Genomic DNA, 17,036 nt, shown 5'->3' on the forward strand with positions numbered 1-17,036 from the left:
TTTTCTGTTCCTCTGACACTTCAAGGAATCTCTATACTGTGACATAGAGGATTCCATATTTTCTTGTTCTCTTCTTTTTCATATGAGCAGGAACAAAGACAAAAGCATTCTTGTTGAAGCTGACTCTGAACCTGAAAGGACCTTGAAGCGAAAGCTAAGAGAAGCTAAGGCACAATTCTCTGTAGAGGACCTAACCGAATTCTTCAAAGAAGAAGAACACATGGCAGCCGAAAACAACAACAATGCAAGGAAGGTGCTGGGTGACTTTACTGCACCTACTCCCGACTTCTATGGGAGAAGCATCTCTATCCCTGCCATTGGAGCAAACAACTTTGAGCTTAAGCCTCAATTAGTTTCTCTAATGCAACAGAATTGCAAGTTCCATGGACTTCCATTGGAAGATCCTCATCAGTTCTTAGCTGAATTCTTGCAAATCTGTGACACTGTCAAGACTAATGGGGTTGACCCTGAGGTCTACAGACTTATGCTATTCCCTTTTGCTGTAAGAGACAGAGCTAGGACATGGTTGGACTCACAACCTAAAGAAAGCCCGGACTCATGGGAAAAGCTAGTCAATGCCTTCTTGGCAAAGTTCTTTCCACCTCAAAAATTGAGTAAGCTTAGAGTGGAAGTCCAAACCTTCAGACAGAAGGATGGAGAATCCCTCTATGAAGCTTGGGAAAGATACAAACAATTGATCAGAAAATGTCCATCTGACATGCTTTCTGAATGGAGCATCATAGGTATTTTTTATGATGGTCTCTCTGAACTATCCAAGATGTCTTTGAATAGCTCTGCTGGAGGATCTCTTCATCTGAAGAAGACGCCTACAGAAGCTCAAGAGCTAATTGAAATGGTTGCAAATAACCAATTCATGTACACTTCTGAAAGGAATCCTGTGAACAATGGGACAAGTCAGAAGAAAGGAGTTCTTGAGATTGATACTCTGAATGCCATTCTGGCTCAGAACAAGATATTGACTCAACAAGTCAATTTGATTTCTCAAAGTCTGTCTGGAATGCAAAATGCACCAAGCAGTACTAAGGATGCTTCATCTGAAGAAGAAGCTTATGATCCTGAGAACCCTTCAATGGAAGAGGTGAATTACCTAGGAGAACCCTATGGAAACACCTATAATTCTTCATGGAGAAATCACCCAAATTTCTCATGGAAGAATCAAGAGAGACCTCAACAAGGTTTCAATAATAATGGTGAAAGAAACAAGTTTAGCAATGGCAAGCCTTTTCCATCATCTTCTCAGCAACAGACAGAGAGTTCTAAGCAGAACACCTCTGACTTAGCAACCATGGTCTCTGATCTAATCAAAACCACTCAAAGTTTCATGACTGAAACAAGGTCCTCCATTAGGAATTTGGAGGCACAAGTGGGACAGCTGAGCAAGAAAGTTACTGAACTCCCTCCTAGTACTCTCTGGTGGACGAAATTGTGATCACTTGTTATTTGTGTGAGGTTTTCTTTATTGGAATTCACAACTCCGTTCAACTAACCAGCAAGTGTACTGGGTCGTCCAAGTAATAACCTTACGTGAGTAAGGGTCGAATCCACAGAGATTGTTGGTATGAAGCAAGCTATGGTGACCTTGTATTTGTCAGATGGGCAGATTAAATAGTTATGGGTTTCGAAAATTAATAATAAAAAGAAAATAAAAAGGATAGAAATACTTATGTAGATTCATTGGTAGGAATTTCAGATAAGCGGAATGAAGATGCTGTAGAGCTCTCGGACGCCTGCTCTCCTATTGCTTCAATTCAATCCTGAGTTTACTCCTTTCCATGGCAAGCTTTGTATAGGAGTTCACTATCAGCTGTGGCTACTTTCATTCCTCTCGGGGAAATAACCTGTACGGCTGTCACTCGCACAGCTAACCAGTCTGGAGGCATCACCCATGGTTGATAGCTACATCCCATCCTCGCAGTGAAAGCTAATGCACGCACTCTGTCACAGTACGGCCAATCACCGGTTGGTTCCCGCTCCTACTGGAATAGAATCCCTCTTTTGCGTTTGTCACTAACGCCCAGCAGGTTAAAGTTTGAAGCACGTCACAGTCATTCATGAACGGAATCCTACTCGGAACACCACAGACAAGGTGAGACTTTCCGGATTCCCAGGATCCTACTCGGAACACCACAGACAAGGTTGGACTTTCCGGATCCAGATGAATGCCGCCATCCATCTAGCTTATACCACGAAGATTCTGTTGGGGAATCTAAGAGATACACATTCAAGCTTGTGTTGCATGTAGAACGTAAGTGGTTGTCAATCACGCGCGCTCATAAGTGAGAATGATGATGAGAGTTATTAGCTCATCACATTCATCATGTTCTTGGGTACGAATGAATATCTTGGAATAAGAATAAAAGAGGAATTGAATAAAAGAAAATAGAACTTCATTAATCTTTGAGGTACAGCAGAGCTCCACACCCTTAATCTATGGTGTGCAGAAACTCCACCGTTAAAAATACATAAGTAAAAGAAGGTTCAGGCATGGCCGAATGGCCAGCCCTCTCCATGATCAAGTGACCGAATGAATAAAGAGTTTAGAGTGGTCAAAAGATGTCTAATACAATAGATAAGTGTCCTATATATACTAGACTAGCTACTAGGGTTTACATGAGTAAGTAATTGATGCATAAATCCACTTCCGGGGCCCACTTGGTGTGTGCTTGGGCTAAGCTTGATCTATCCACGAGCTGAGGCTTCTCTTGGAGTTGAATTTCGAGTTATGATGTGCTTTGGGCGTTCAACTCCGGATTATGACGTTTTTCTGGCGTTTAACTCCAGAAAGGAGCGTGTACTTGGCGTTCAACGCCAAGTTGCGTCGTCATTCTTCGAATAAAGTATGGACTATTATATATTGCTGGAAAGCCCTGGATGTCTACTTTCCAACGCCGTTGAAAGCGCGCCATTTGGAGTTCTGTAGCTCCAGAAAATCCATTTCGAGTGCAGGGAGGTCAGAATCCAACAGCATCAGCAGTCCTTTTGTCAGCCTTTTTCAGAGTTTTGCTCAAATCCCTCAATTTCAGTCAGAATTTACCTGAAATCACAGAAAAACACACAAACTCATAGTAAAGTCCAGAAATGTGAATTTAACATAAAAACTAATGAAAACATCCCTAAAAATAGCTCAAACTTACTAAAAACTATATAAAAATAATGCCAAAAAGCGTATAAATTATCCGCTCATCACTCTCCCAAGCAATACAGAAGAAAATCCAAAAGGAGAGTGCAAGGCTATCAACATGGCCGAATTTGGAGAGGAAGGAGAGGAAGTGAACGCCACTGAGGAAGACCTCAATGGGCGTGCACTGGCCTCCACTGAGTTCCCCAATGAGGAACCATGGGAATCTGAGGCTCAAAATGAGACCATAGAGATTCCATTGGACTTACTTCTGCCTTTCATGAGCTCTGATGAGTATTCTTCCTCTGAAGAGGATGAGTATGTCACTGAAGAGCAAGTTGCTAAATACCTTGGAGCAATCATGAAGCTAAATGACAAGTTATTTGGAAATGAGACTTGGGGGGATGAACCTCCTTTGCTCACCAAAGAACTGGATGACTTGTCTAGGCAGAAATTACCTCAAAAGAGACAAGATCCTGGGAAGTTTTCCATACCTTGCACCATAGGCACCATGACCTTCAAGAAGGCTCTGTGTGACTTAGGGTCAAGTGTAAACCTCATGCCTCTCTCTGTAATGGAGAAGCTAGGGATCTTTGAGGTACAAGCTGCAAGAATCTCACTAGAGATGGCAGACAACTCAAGAAAACAAGCTTATGGACTTGTAGAGGATGTCTTGGTGAAGATTGAAGACCTTTACATCCCTACTGATTTCATAGTCCTAGAGACTGGGAAGTGCATGGATGAAACCATCATCCTTGGCAGACCCTTCCTAGCCACAGCAAAGGCTGTGATTGATGTTGATAGAGGTAAACTGATCATTCAAGTGAATGAAGAATCCTTTGTGTTTAAGGCTCAAGGATATCCCTCTGTCACCATGGAGAGAAAGCATGAAGAGCTTCTCTCAAATCAGAGTCAAGCAGAGCCCCCATAGTCAAACTCTAAGTTTGGTGTTGGGAGGCCACAACCAAACTCTAAGTTTGGTGTTGAACCCCCACATTCAAACTCTAAGTTTGGTGTTGGGAGGTTCCAACATTGCTCTGAGAAAATATGAGGCTCCATGAGAGCCATCTGTCAAGCTACTGACATTAAAGAAGCGCTTGTTGGGAGGCAACCCAATGTTATATTTTATCTATTTTCTTTTGTTATTTTATGTTTTTTGTAGGTTGATGATCATAAGAAGTCACAAAATCAATTGAAAAAGTAAAAACAGAATGAAAAACAGGAAGAAAAATAGCACACCCTGGAGGAAGAACCTACTGGCGTTTAAACGCCAGTAAGGCTAGCAGTTGGGCGTTTAACGCCCAGTCTGGCACCATTCTGGGCGTTTAACGCCAGAAAGGGGCACCAGAATGGCGTTAAACGCCAGGAAAGGGCAAGAACTTGGCGTTAAACGCCAGAAATGGGCACCAGCCCGGCGTTTAACGCCAGATTTGGCACAAAACGTGTTTTTGCATGCCATTTGGTGCAGGGATGACTTTTCCTTGACACCACAGGATCTGTGGACCCCACAGGATCCCCACCAACCCCATCACTCTCTCTTCTTCTTCACCTATTCACCTATCACCTCAATACCTCTTCCCCAAAAACCCTTCACCTATCAAATCCCATCTTTCTCTTCACCACTCACATCCATCCTTCATAAAACCCCACCTACCTCACCCTTCAAATTCAAACCACTTTCCCTCCCAAACCCACCCATACATGACCGAACCATGAGCCTCCCTCTCCTATATAAACCCTTCTTCACCCCTTCATTTTCACACAACCTAAACACCACTTCTCCCCCTCTTTGGCCGAACACAAAGCCATACCCTTCTTCCTCATTTCTTCTTCTTCTACTCTCTTCTTTCTTCTTTTGCTCGAGGACGAGCAAACCTTTTAAGTTTGGTGTGGTAAAAGCATTGATTTTTGTTTTTCCATAACCATTTATGGCATCCAAGACCGGAGAAACCTCTAGAAAGAGGAAAGGGAAGGCAAAAGCTTCCACCTCCGACTCATGGGAGATGGAGAGATTCATCTCAAGGGTGCATCAAGACCACTTCTATGAAGTTGTGGCCTTGAAGAAGGTGATCCATGAGGTCCCTTTCAAACTCAAAAAGGGTCAACTTTGATCAAAGGTTGGACCAAGTCCTCACAGACATTTGTGAAGAGGGCGCTCAATGGAAGAGAGATTCAAGAGGAAAGCCGGTTCAACTGAGAAGGCATGACCTCAAGCCCATCACTAAGAAAAGGATGGAGCAAACAAGAGACCCTACTCATCATGAGATCCCTGAGATGCCTCAAGGGATGCACTTTCCTCCACAAGACTATTGGGAGCAAATTAAACACCTCCCTAGGAGAATTAAGCTCCAACATGGGACAACTAAGGGTGGAGCACCAAGAACATTCCATCCTCCTCCATGAAATTAGAGAAGATCAAAGAATCATGAGAGAGGAGCAACAAAGACAAGGAAGAGACATTGAGGAGCTCAAGCACTCCATAAGGCCTTCAAGAGGAAGAACAAGCCGCCATCACTAAGGTGGACCCGTTCTTTAATCTCCTTGTTCTTTATTTTTCTGTTTTTCGAAAATTATGCTTTATGTTTGTCCATGTTTGTGTCTTATGATCATTAGTGTCTATGCCTTAAAGTTATGAATGTCCTATGAATCCATCACCTTTCTTAAATAAACAAATGTTCTTAATTGAAAAAGAAAAGAATTGCATGAATTTTGAATTTTATAACAGTTTAATTATTTTGATGTGGTGGCAACACTTTTGTTTTCTGAATGTATGCTTAAACAGTGCATATATCTTTTGAATTTGTGGTTCATGAATGTTGGCTCTTGAAAGAATGATGAAAAAGGAGACATGTTACTGAGGATCTGAAAAATCATAAAAATGATTCTTGAAGCAAGAAAAAGCAGTGAATACAAAAAACGAAAAAAAAAGAGAAAAAGAAAAAAGGAAGAAATAAAGTTGTGATCCAAGGCAAAAAGAGTGTGCTTAAGAACCCTGGACACCTCTAATTGGGGACTGTAGCAAAGCTGAGTCACAATCTGAAAAGGTTCACCCAATTATGTGTCTCTGGCATGTATGTATCCGGTGGTAATACTGGAAGACAGAGTGCTTTGGGCCACGGCCAAGACACAATAAGTAGCTGTGTTCAAGAATCATCATACTTAACTAGGAGAATCAATGACACTATCTGGATTCTGAGTTCCTAAAGAAGCCAATCATTCTGAATTTCAAAGGATAGAGTGAGATGCCAAAACTATTCAGAGGCAAAAAGCTAAAAGCTCCGCTCATCTAATTAATACTGATCTTCATAGATGTTTTTGGAGTTCATTGCATATTCTCTTCTTTTTATCTTATTTGATTTTCAGTTGCTTGGGGATAAGCAACAATTTAAGTTTGGTGTTGTGATGAGCGGATAATTTGTACGCTTTTTGGCATTGTTTTTAGTATGTTTTTAGTATGATTTAGTTAGTTTTTAGTATATTTTTATTAGTTTTTAGTTAAAATTCACTTTTCTGGACTTTACTATGAGTTTGTGTGTTTTTCTGTGATTTCAGGTATTTTCTGGCTGAAATTGAGGGACCTGAGCAAAAATCTGATCCAGAGACTGAAAAGAACTGCAGATGCTGTTGGATTCTGACCTCCCTGCACTCGAAGTGGATTTTCTGGAGCTACAGAAACCCAATTGGCGCGCTCTCAATGGCGTTGGAAAGTAGACATCCTGAGCTTTCCAGCAATATATGATAGTCCATACTTTGCCCAAGATTTGATGGCCCAAACCGGCGTTCAAAGTCACCCTCAGAATTCCCAGCGTTAAACGCCGGAACTGGTACCAAAATGGGAGTTAAACGCCCAAACTGGCATAAAAGCTGGCGTTTAACTCCAAGAAGAGTCTCTACACGAAAAATGCTTCATTGCTCAGCCCAAGCACACACCAAGTGGGCCCGGAAGTGGATTTTTATGTCAGTTATTCATCTTTGTAATTCTTAAGCTACTAGTTTCCTATAAGTAGGACCTTTTACTATTGTATTTCAATCTTTTGATCACTTTAGATCTCTAGATCATCTTTGGACATCTTGTTCTTAGATTATTGGGAGGCTGGCCTCACGGCCATGCCTAGACCTTGTTCTTATGTATTTTCAACGGTGGAGTTTCTACACACCATAGATTAAGGTGTGGAGCTCTGCTGTACCTCGAGTATTAATGCAATTACTATTGTTCTTCTATTCAATTCCGCTTGTTCTTTGTCCAAGATATCACTTGTTCTTCAACTTGATGAATGTGATGATCCGTGACACTCATCATCATTCTCACTCATGAACAAAGTGACTGACAACCACTCTTGTTCTACAAGCATACGAGGCTCTAGTGTTTATCTCTTGGATTCCTGATACACGATGCATGGTTGATCGCCTGACAACCGAGTGCTCGCCTGACAAACGAGCCAGCCATTCCGTGAGATCAGAGTCTTCGTGGTATAGGCAAGAACTGATGGCGGCATTCAAGAGAATCCGGAAGGTCTAACCTTGTCTGTGGTATTCTGAGTAGGATTCAATGATTGAATGACTGTGACGTGCTTCAAACTCCTGAAGGCGGGGCGTTAGTGACAGACGCAAAAGAATCACTGGATTCTATTCCGGCCTGATTGAGAACCGACAGATGGATAGCCGTGCCGTGACAGGGTGCGTTGAACATTTCCAATGAGAGGATGGGAGGTAGCCACTGACAACGGTGAAACCCTTGCATAAGCTTGCCATGGAAAGGAGTAAGAAGGATTGGATGAAGACAGTAGGAAAGCAGATAGACGGAAGGGACAAAGCATCTCCATTCGCTTATCTGAAGCTCTCACCAATGATATACATAAGTATCTCTATCTTTATCTTTATGTTTTATTCATCATCTATACCCATTTGAGTCTGCCTGACTGAGATTTACAAGGTGACCATAGCTTGCTTCATACCAACAATCTCCGTGGGATTGATCCTTACTCACGTAAGGTATTACTTGGACGACCCAGTGCACTTGCTGGTTAGTTGTGCAAAGTTGTGTAGTGATCACAATTTCGCGCACCAATTACCTAACTTTTTGGAGATCAGTTGAACCATTTAATGTTTCTTCGAGAAAAAGAATTTCAGAGACGGATTTGATAGGCATTTTCGCACCAAATACTTCAAGTATATTAAATGAAGACATAACTAAGAGACTTAAAATAAGAATGAAGGTGAAGTCTTTCACTTGAAGTATGCCCCCACAATGGTAAAAACAGGGTGTCGGAATAAACAATCTGATTAAGTAACTAGCTTTTTTTCATGTGGTGTCTATTTAGTAGTTAATATTCGCACGATGAATTATAATAAAAAAGCCAGGCAGATGAAATAGATATGGGTACTTGTTTCATCTTTCGGAGTTGTATGGTAACAATGCCTAAACTTTCACAGGTATAGTTCTCGCGGTAGTTGTCGTACTTCACATAAGGCTCGGCAAATCTTTGAAAATGTAGACTTTTGCATGATCTTTAAATATAAACAAAGTTGTTGGCATGCATGTGTAGCAACCATGACGTGTAACGGAGATGGAGGGATTATTTCTTTGGAGACTCCAAAGGCATCACTTATGAAATGAAATAGTGTAGACGAATTACTCTTATTTACTTACGTTATCACTAAGAATATGTTTGGTTGGAAGCTATGAAGCACGAACACTTCGCTGAGTTGCCGTCTCTGCATGTCGGACATATTTTGGACACGATACTTACCGACACTCATCCAACACGCATGTCTACTGTGTCAAACGGTGTCTTAATAAAAAATAAAAAAATTTTTCGGACACGCTTGGACACACCTAAATACCATCTCATGTCAGTGTGTCCAGTCTTATTCTTAATATATATTCTTGAAATAAATTTAGATATAATATATATTATTATTTATTAGAACAAAAAAATATTTTAAATACTTGATATAATTAAAATAAGACATTAAAAATATTTTTTAAAAAATTTATATTTTAATATCAATAAAATATCAAAATATCATTACGATTTATCCAAAAAATACTTTATATTTTATATGTATGCGTGTTCCCATGTCTTAAGAGATTTTAAAATTCGCGTGTCAGCATATCCCGTATTGTGTCGTGTCCCGTGTCCGCGCATCATAGGTTGGAAGAAAAGAAATAGAGAGGAATGAAATAGAAAGGAAAGGAAAGAAATTGAGTGGATTTTTATTTTTGTTAGATGTGTTTGGATGGAAGGAAAATAAGAAGGAAAAAAAGTTATAAAAAGACAATTTTACCCTTATATTATAAAATATATTGAAAAAAGTGAAAGGGCAGTATTGGAAGTAAAGAGAGAAAAATTAGTTTTCTCTCTATTTCTATTGAAGAGAAAAAAAATTGATGAGTCCCACCAATTTCTTTCCATCCCTTTTCTTTCCTCTCTAATTTCTCTCTTCAATCAAACAATAGAAAATAATCATTTTCTTTCCCATTTTCTTTCCTCCCTTTCTTTCCTTCCATTTTCCCTTCAAACAAACATAGCCTAAAAGAAGAATGGAATTCTTTAACTTTAAAAAATTACAGATAATCTGGGCCAGAGTTTAAACTTCAGGTTAGTGGCATGATCTTTTGAAGTGGAGTTGATAAGTCATTGTGACGGTCGCAAATGACAACTGCAACTGAATTGACATGATCGCGGCTACGACAGATTGATTAACCAGAAGGTTATAACCACACGTCATTGTTTAAGGTTCGCTATATTGGTACATAGTATTTTGCGGGTACCGCCATTACAAAACCAGAACTTATTTCTATGAAAAAAAATTATGATAAATAGTTTTACATATAAAATATTCAAAAATTTTATAAACATATCAAAGTAAATAAAAAGCTTATTATAACATTAAAATATTTAATATTAAAATAATATATATTTTTTTTATGAATATTGATATATTGATAAGTAATAATGTGCTTTTTACATGGCTTATGTATACATTAAATGTATAATAATAACTATAATAATAATAAATTATATTAATCATCGCAATTAAGTTTATTATCTTTTAATCAATAATAAAAATCAAATATTTCTATCATAACTTATATACGATAAATGATATTTTTTATAAAAAAGACGACACTCAATTTCTCATATTCTCATCATATATTTTGTACATTATGTAATAATTATTAAATTATTTAATAAAAAATTTAATTTCAACCAATAATAATATAGTTACTTAATAATTAATGTTTAACCAAAATTAAACCCTAAATAAAACAAAAATATTTTTATATAAAAATCAATCAATAAACTGGATATTATCGTGGTCAATGGATTAAACGCTAACTAACATATAAAATATTATATTTTTGACAAATATTTTATTAATTTCAAATATTAAAGATTAAATTCTGAATTATAAATTTTAAAATATAAATTTTAATAATATAAAAATAATTTATTAGCACAAAATATTAACTAATATTATTAAAAAGAATTAACCCTTAGTATTTTTTTAAGGATGCTAAAAGCTCAACATAATTATTACTAATTATTTATAACTTATAATGAGATTTTTTAATAATTTATAGAAAATATTTATAATTATTGTTTTTATCTATAATTAAATGTACTCTTTATTATATTTATTATGGGTACTATTAAATGTACTCTTCATTTATGTTTACACCGTAGTAAATCGAATTAATATACATCTATTTATATATCTTGGTGAACACATAATAAATCGAATTGGAATAGGTCAATTTATTCATTAGATTACGTGCATGTAAATCGACTTAGACATACAATTGATTTACTTGGTTACTAGTAGTATTGCGTAAATCGAATTGAGCTCATTCAATTTATTAGGAGGTCTAAACAATTACGCATAAATCAAATCAATCCCTTTCGATCTACATGTATATCTGCTAACTCGAATCAGGCTGATTAGATTTAATGCTAACATTGCTAAATCAAATATAGCTGTTGTATCAATTTATTTAAAAATGTCTATTAAAAACATGCACATAATGATTTTGACTTTGGGTGATTCACATCATTTTGACATAGCTTTAGTTTATTTCGATATTTTGCCTTATATAAATGTACAAGATGTGAAAATTCCTTATTTCAAACTAACGCTTTTTACTCTAATTTATGTTTAAGAACAAATTATCACAGTAAATGTCTTGTAACAATTTGTTTTATTTATTAGTAAATACTAAAGTGAAGTAAATGAATTCATCCTTATAAACTTCAATGGACTAAGTTAATTGATTAAGTAATGGCAATTATAAATTTTTTATTCTTTATTACGTATATTAAAAAATTCTAGTGTTTAAAATTTAGAAGTTATGATTTAGGGTTCACCATTTAGGGTTAAGAATTTAGTATTTAGAGTTTAGGGTTTAAAAGTTTATGATTTTAGAATTTAGAATTTAGGTTTTATGGTATAGGATTTAGAATTTAGAATTAAAAGTTTAATTTAGGATTTAGAGTTTAGGATTTATGGTTAAGGTTTAAGGTTTATGATTTATGGTTTATGATTTAGGTTTTATAGTTTAGGATTTACCATTTATAGTTTGCGTGTTGAAACTATGATTTCTAACACCCCACATTTATTCAAAGCACCTATAACACTAATATTAAAGAAAATTATCATTTTTTTCATATATAAAATAATTTCTGTAAAATAACTTATATAGATATTACTTAATAACATTTATACCGTATATCGTTAAAGTTAATGTTACTATATAGTATTAATATTGATTTTATTTTTTAAAACATGATGTTAAGTATTCATTTTCAGGTGGCCACACCTCATCCAAATACTACTTTTTCATTTCATTTTATTGGTTAATGTTACTTAATATTATTCTTGCCATCATTTTATTCATTTACTAGTTTGTTAGCATGATTAGTAGAAGTTGTTATTTACCCCTTTGTAGGAAGTTGTTACAATAAAAAATAATTGACTGTGGTAAGGTGTATTATTAGTTAGTTTAAATTTGTAAATCTGTTAGAGTAGTGTAGATATAAATAGCAGTAATTAGATTTATATTAATTTGAGGCTTTTCATTTAATGCAAGTTCATTGCTCAAGTTCTTCTTGGTTTCTCTATTCATGAATGTTTTTCTCCATGTCCACATGCAATTTTAACATGGTGCGGTGAGTGTGGATGGAGAAACATTGAGAATACTCATTTAAGAATGAGCTACTTGCTCTCAAAATTTACGATGATCTAACGTGAATTGAGAATGATGACTAGTCCAACTTCACAATTGAGGCATTTTCTTCTTTGATTCTTCGAATTTTTTTCCCTCTTTTATCATTCGTCTCAATCTCCTTTATCCCTTATCCTCAGATTTCATTTTCTTTCTCATACACTTCTTCTTCTTCCTTCTTGAACTCACACGATAGAGTTTGACGAGAGCTTCGTCATTTCAAGTTTTATTCATAGAATTGAAATAACAAGTTTTCGATCAACGAGATCAAGAGAGAAAGGTTGTGAGTTCATCACTGAAAATTCGTAGTTATGGAGGAAAAATTAGATCAAAGAAGTGGACCTGAAGGAGGCATTCCTACCATGGATGCACAGCAATTTGCAGCATTCTTCAGTCAAATTGCAAAGATCCAAAGCCATATCAACAAGACAAATCCAAATCAAGATCTCTCCAGCTCCTATTACATACTTCTATCTGAAAATCCAAGTATACCTATCACTAATGTGACTCTTACTGGTTTTAACTATAGTGCATGGAGCAAAGCTATGATTATTGTTCTCTACTCTAAAAATAAATTTGAATTTGTGGATGACTCTATTATTAAACCTAAGAAGACTGATCCAATTTTTAAGGTATGGAAAATATGCAACATATATGTAGTTGCCTGGATAAATTTGTCACTTAGTCCAAACATCTATCAGAGTGTTCTCTGGAATAATGTCGGTTATAAACTCTGGAATGATCTTAAGCATCGTTACTATCAAGGTGATAGGTTTAGAGTAGCTAAGTTGAATGAAGAAATATATGCACTAAAACAAGGAGATGTTTGTTACTGCCTATTTTGCTAAACTTAAAAATCTTTGGGAAGAGATTGATGAGTTTAGGACAATACCTGTATGTGACTATGTGAAATGTGAGTGTGGACTAGGAATTGTTAGGCTTCAAAGAGAAAAGGATAGAGTCACGAAATTCTTTAGAGGACTTGGAGAGCAATACTCTACTGTTAAATCTCAAGTAATGTTGATGGCAAGAATAATATTAAGTAACATGGGAAAAGTTTGGAAGAATCAATCAACCAAGGGACAAAATCACAACAAACTGCAATGTATTCACTGTGGTAAAACAGGACACACATCGGATAATTGCTACAAAAAGCATAGATATCCACCTAATTCTAAACCTCGTTATGAGAAGAAAAATTCTGTCATGAATTTCTTAACTACAGATAATGCTGAGGATGATAGTGATAATCTCAGTGATTGATGAGCGGACTTCTGCTAGTAAAGAATTTCACAAAAATAATCACGTTGTAAGTATAGTTTTTAAACCAATAGAGAATCTTTTCGTACAAAAGTTTGGTTGTCACAAGTAACAAAATCCAATAAAATTTATAACCGAAGTATTCAAACCTCGGGTCATCTCTCAAGGATTACAGGGAAGTATGATTTATTATTGGTTATGGAAAAAGGTATATTTTTGGGTTTTTGAAAATAGGGAATAGAAAAATAAACTGGTAATAAAGTAAATCAATTATCATGAACACCATTGCAAGGTATAAGAACTGGAAATCCCATCCTAGTTATCCTTATCAGGTGTGATGAAAATTATTTATTGCTCCCACTTAGTTTACCCTTACTAAATAAAGGAAAGTCAAGTGGACTAATCAATTTGATTCCTCAAGTCCTAGTCAACTCCTATAGAAAGACTAGCTTTAGAGGGATCCAAATCAATAAGCAAATTCCAATTTTCAATCATCAGCTGAGTTTGATAACTCAAGTGTCACCAATTACTCAACCAAAGCAAAGGGAGGAAAAAAATCCAAATTATTTATATCATAAATAAAAGAAAGCAATCATAAATCTGAAATACCTCAATGTGTATTAAATAAGAAAATCAAATCTGACATGGAGTTTATAAGTCAAAGTAATAGAATAAATAAAAATAGAAGAGAAACCAAAGTAAAGGAACATTGAACCTGGAATGAAGAAGAAATAGCCTAAAACTAATAGAAATCCTAAATTCTAAAAATTAAGAGAGAGGAGAGAGCCTCTCTCTAGAAAACTACATTTAAATCCTAAGATTATGTGAATATCCAAGTTCTGTCTCTTGAATGGATGTATTCTCCCACTTTATAGCCTCTAATATATGTTTTCTGGGCTTGGATTTGGGCCGAAAAGGAGTCCAGAAATCGCTGGAGACGTTTTATGCAATTTTCTGCACGTGTCATCCGTCATGCGTGCAGGTGGGTCACGCGTGCGCGTCATTTGGATGTTTCTCTTATCATGCGTACGCGTCACTTGTACTTTGCGCTGGGCATGCGTTCGCGTCGTCCACGCGTGCGCGTCGCTTGGGTTCTGCGCGAGTCACGCGTCCGCGTCGTCCATGCGTGCGCGTCGCTGCCATTTCTGTCAAAACTTCATTTTCGCGCGTTCCTTTCACTTTTGCATGTTTTCTTTCTGTTCTCTAAGCCATTCCTACCCTATAAAACCTGAAAATACTCAACACATGGATCACGGCATTGAATGGTAATAAAGGATAATTAAAATTAATAATTTTATAGTCTAGGAAACATATTTTCACATATATTAAGGAATAAGGAAAGAATTGTAAAACCATGCAATTTATATGAATAAGTGAGCAAAGACTTGATAGAAACCACTCAACTGAGCACAAGATAAACCATGAAATAGTGGTTTATCAGTGATCACCGATTGGCAAGAAGTGAAACCAATATTGCTGAATTCACACCTAAGCAAAAGGAAGCAATTCTAGCCTTGTTCAGCAAACAAGATGTGACTCATTCTCATAACATAAACCAGGTTTCAATCAAAGCCAATTCTTCTCCTCCTAAAGGTAGAATGGCACATGTTTTAAATTTTCATTCCAATATTAAAGCTCTGAATATTTCAACTCAAAAACACAAATCATGGGTTGTAGACACTGGTGCTACAGACCATGTATCTTATACCTTGGTAGATTTTAAAAACTATTTCAAAATTGATCTAATTGTTGTCAAATAACCCAATGGTGCCTTAACCACTAGCTGTATTATGGGCATTATTGCTTTTTCTGACAATCTTTATCTCACAAATGCATTATTCATTCCCACATTCAACTTTCAACTCATATCAGTGTCAAAATTGACAGCATCTTTGCATTGTAAAATGACTTTTACTGACTTGCATTGTGAGATACAGGATCGGTACACTTTGAAGTTGATTGGTGCAGTGATGAGCGGATATTTTATACGCTTTTTGGGGGTAATTTCATGTAGATTTTAGCATGTTTTAATTGGTTTTTAGTTAAATATTATTAGTTTTTAGGCAAAATTCACATTTCTGGACTTTACTATGAGTTTGTGTGTTTTTCTGTGATTTCAGGTATTTTCTGGCTGGAATTGAGGGAGCTGAGCAAAAATCTGACTTAGGCTGAAAAAGGACTGCTGATGCTGTTGGATCCTGACCTCCCTGCACTCGAAATGGATTTTCTGGAGTTACAGGAGTCCAATTGGCGTGCTCTCAACGGCGTTGGAAAGTAGACATCCAGGGCTTTCCAGCAATATATAATAGTTCATACTTTGCGCAAGGATAGACGACGTAACTTGGCATTGAACGCCAAGTTCATGCTGCTGTCTGGAGTTAAACGCCAGAAAAACGTCATGATCCGGAGTTGAACGCCCAAAACATGTCATAACCTGGAGTTTAACGCCAAGAAAGGCCTCTACTCGTGGATAGCTTTAATCTCAACCCCAGCACACACCAAGTGGGCCCCAGAAGTGGATTTCTTCACCAATTATCTTTGTTTACTCATTTTCTGTAAACCTAGGCTACTAGTTTACTATTTAAACAACTTTTACAGACATTTCTTGTACCTCATGACATTTTCAGATCTGAATTACATACTTTTGACGGCATGAGTCTCTAAACTCCATTGTTGGGGGTGAGGAGCTCTGCAGCGTCTCGATGATTTAATACAATTCCTTTGTTTTCCATTCAAACACGCTTGTTTCTATCTAAGATGTTTATTCGCATTTAATTGTGAAGAAGGTGATGATCCGTGACACTCATCACCTTCCTCAATCTATGAACGTGTGCCTGACAACCACCTCCGTTCTACATCAGACTGAATGAATATCTCTTAGATTCCCCAACAGAATCTTCGTGGTATAAGCCAGATTGATGGCGGCATTCATGAGAATCCGGAAAGTCTAAACCTTGTCTGTGGTATTCCGAGTAGGATTCTGGGATTGAATGACTGTGACGAGCTTCAAACTCCTGAGGGCTGGGCGTTAGTGACAGACGCAAAAGAATCAATGGATTCTATTCCAACCTGATTGAGAACCGACAGATGATTAGCCATGCTGTGACAGAGCATATGAACGTTTTCACTGAGAGGATGGGAAGTAGCCATTGACAACGGTGACACCCTACATAGAGCTTGCCATGGAAGGAGCCTTGCGTGTATTGAGGGATTTCAAGGAAGAGTTGAAGTCAAAGGACAAAGCATCTCCAAAACTCCAACATATTCCCCAGTCCTTTATAAACAAGTAACTCTATTGTTCTCGTTTACCTTTCCAATCAAATCTAATAATTCCAACTTACAATTTTAAACACTTTTGACATCCTGACTAAGATTAATAAAATAAACATTGATTGCTTCAAGCCAATAATC

The 17,036-nt window shown here is 36.7% G+C and overlaps 1 protein-coding gene and 1 non-coding gene across 2 annotated transcripts; one reads left to right on the forward strand and one right to left on the reverse strand.

Moving 5' to 3' along the window:
- Nucleotides 1-616: 616 nt before the first annotated feature.
- Nucleotides 617-720, reverse strand: LOC130937720 (small nucleolar RNA R71). Its single transcript, XR_009068924.1, has one exon. It is a non-coding gene; the product is annotated as a small nucleolar RNA R71 (small nucleolar RNA).
- An 11,956-nt stretch (nt 721-12,676) lies between these two features.
- Nucleotides 12,677-13,628, forward strand: LOC130933968 (uncharacterized). The gene is made up of 2 exons (XM_057863559.1): nt 12,677-13,130; nt 13,294-13,628. The coding sequence occupies exons 1-2, from the start codon at nt 12,677-12,679 to the stop codon at nt 13,626-13,628; spliced, it is 789 nt and encodes a 262-aa protein (XP_057719542.1).
- Nucleotides 13,629-17,036: the final 3,408 nt, after the last annotated feature.

This window comes from Arachis stenosperma, chromosome 6, assembly GCF_014773155.1.
Source record: "Arachis stenosperma cultivar V10309 chromosome 6, arast.V10309.gnm1.PFL2, whole genome shotgun sequence".
In the NCBI taxonomy this organism is placed as follows: domain Eukaryota; kingdom Viridiplantae; phylum Streptophyta; class Magnoliopsida; order Fabales; family Fabaceae; genus Arachis; species Arachis stenosperma.

What these genes read in the sequence shown, in the direction of transcription:
- LOC130933968 (XM_057863559.1), top strand. Translation starts at nt 12,677, where the DNA reads ATGGAGGAAAAATTAGATCAAAGAAGTGGACCTGAAGGAGGCATTCCT. An exon ending in TAAGCATCGTTACTATCAAG is followed by an intron (nt 13,131 to 13,293) that starts GTGATAGGTTTA and finishes AGTGTGGACTAG; the next exon opens with GAATTGTTAGGCTTCAAAGA.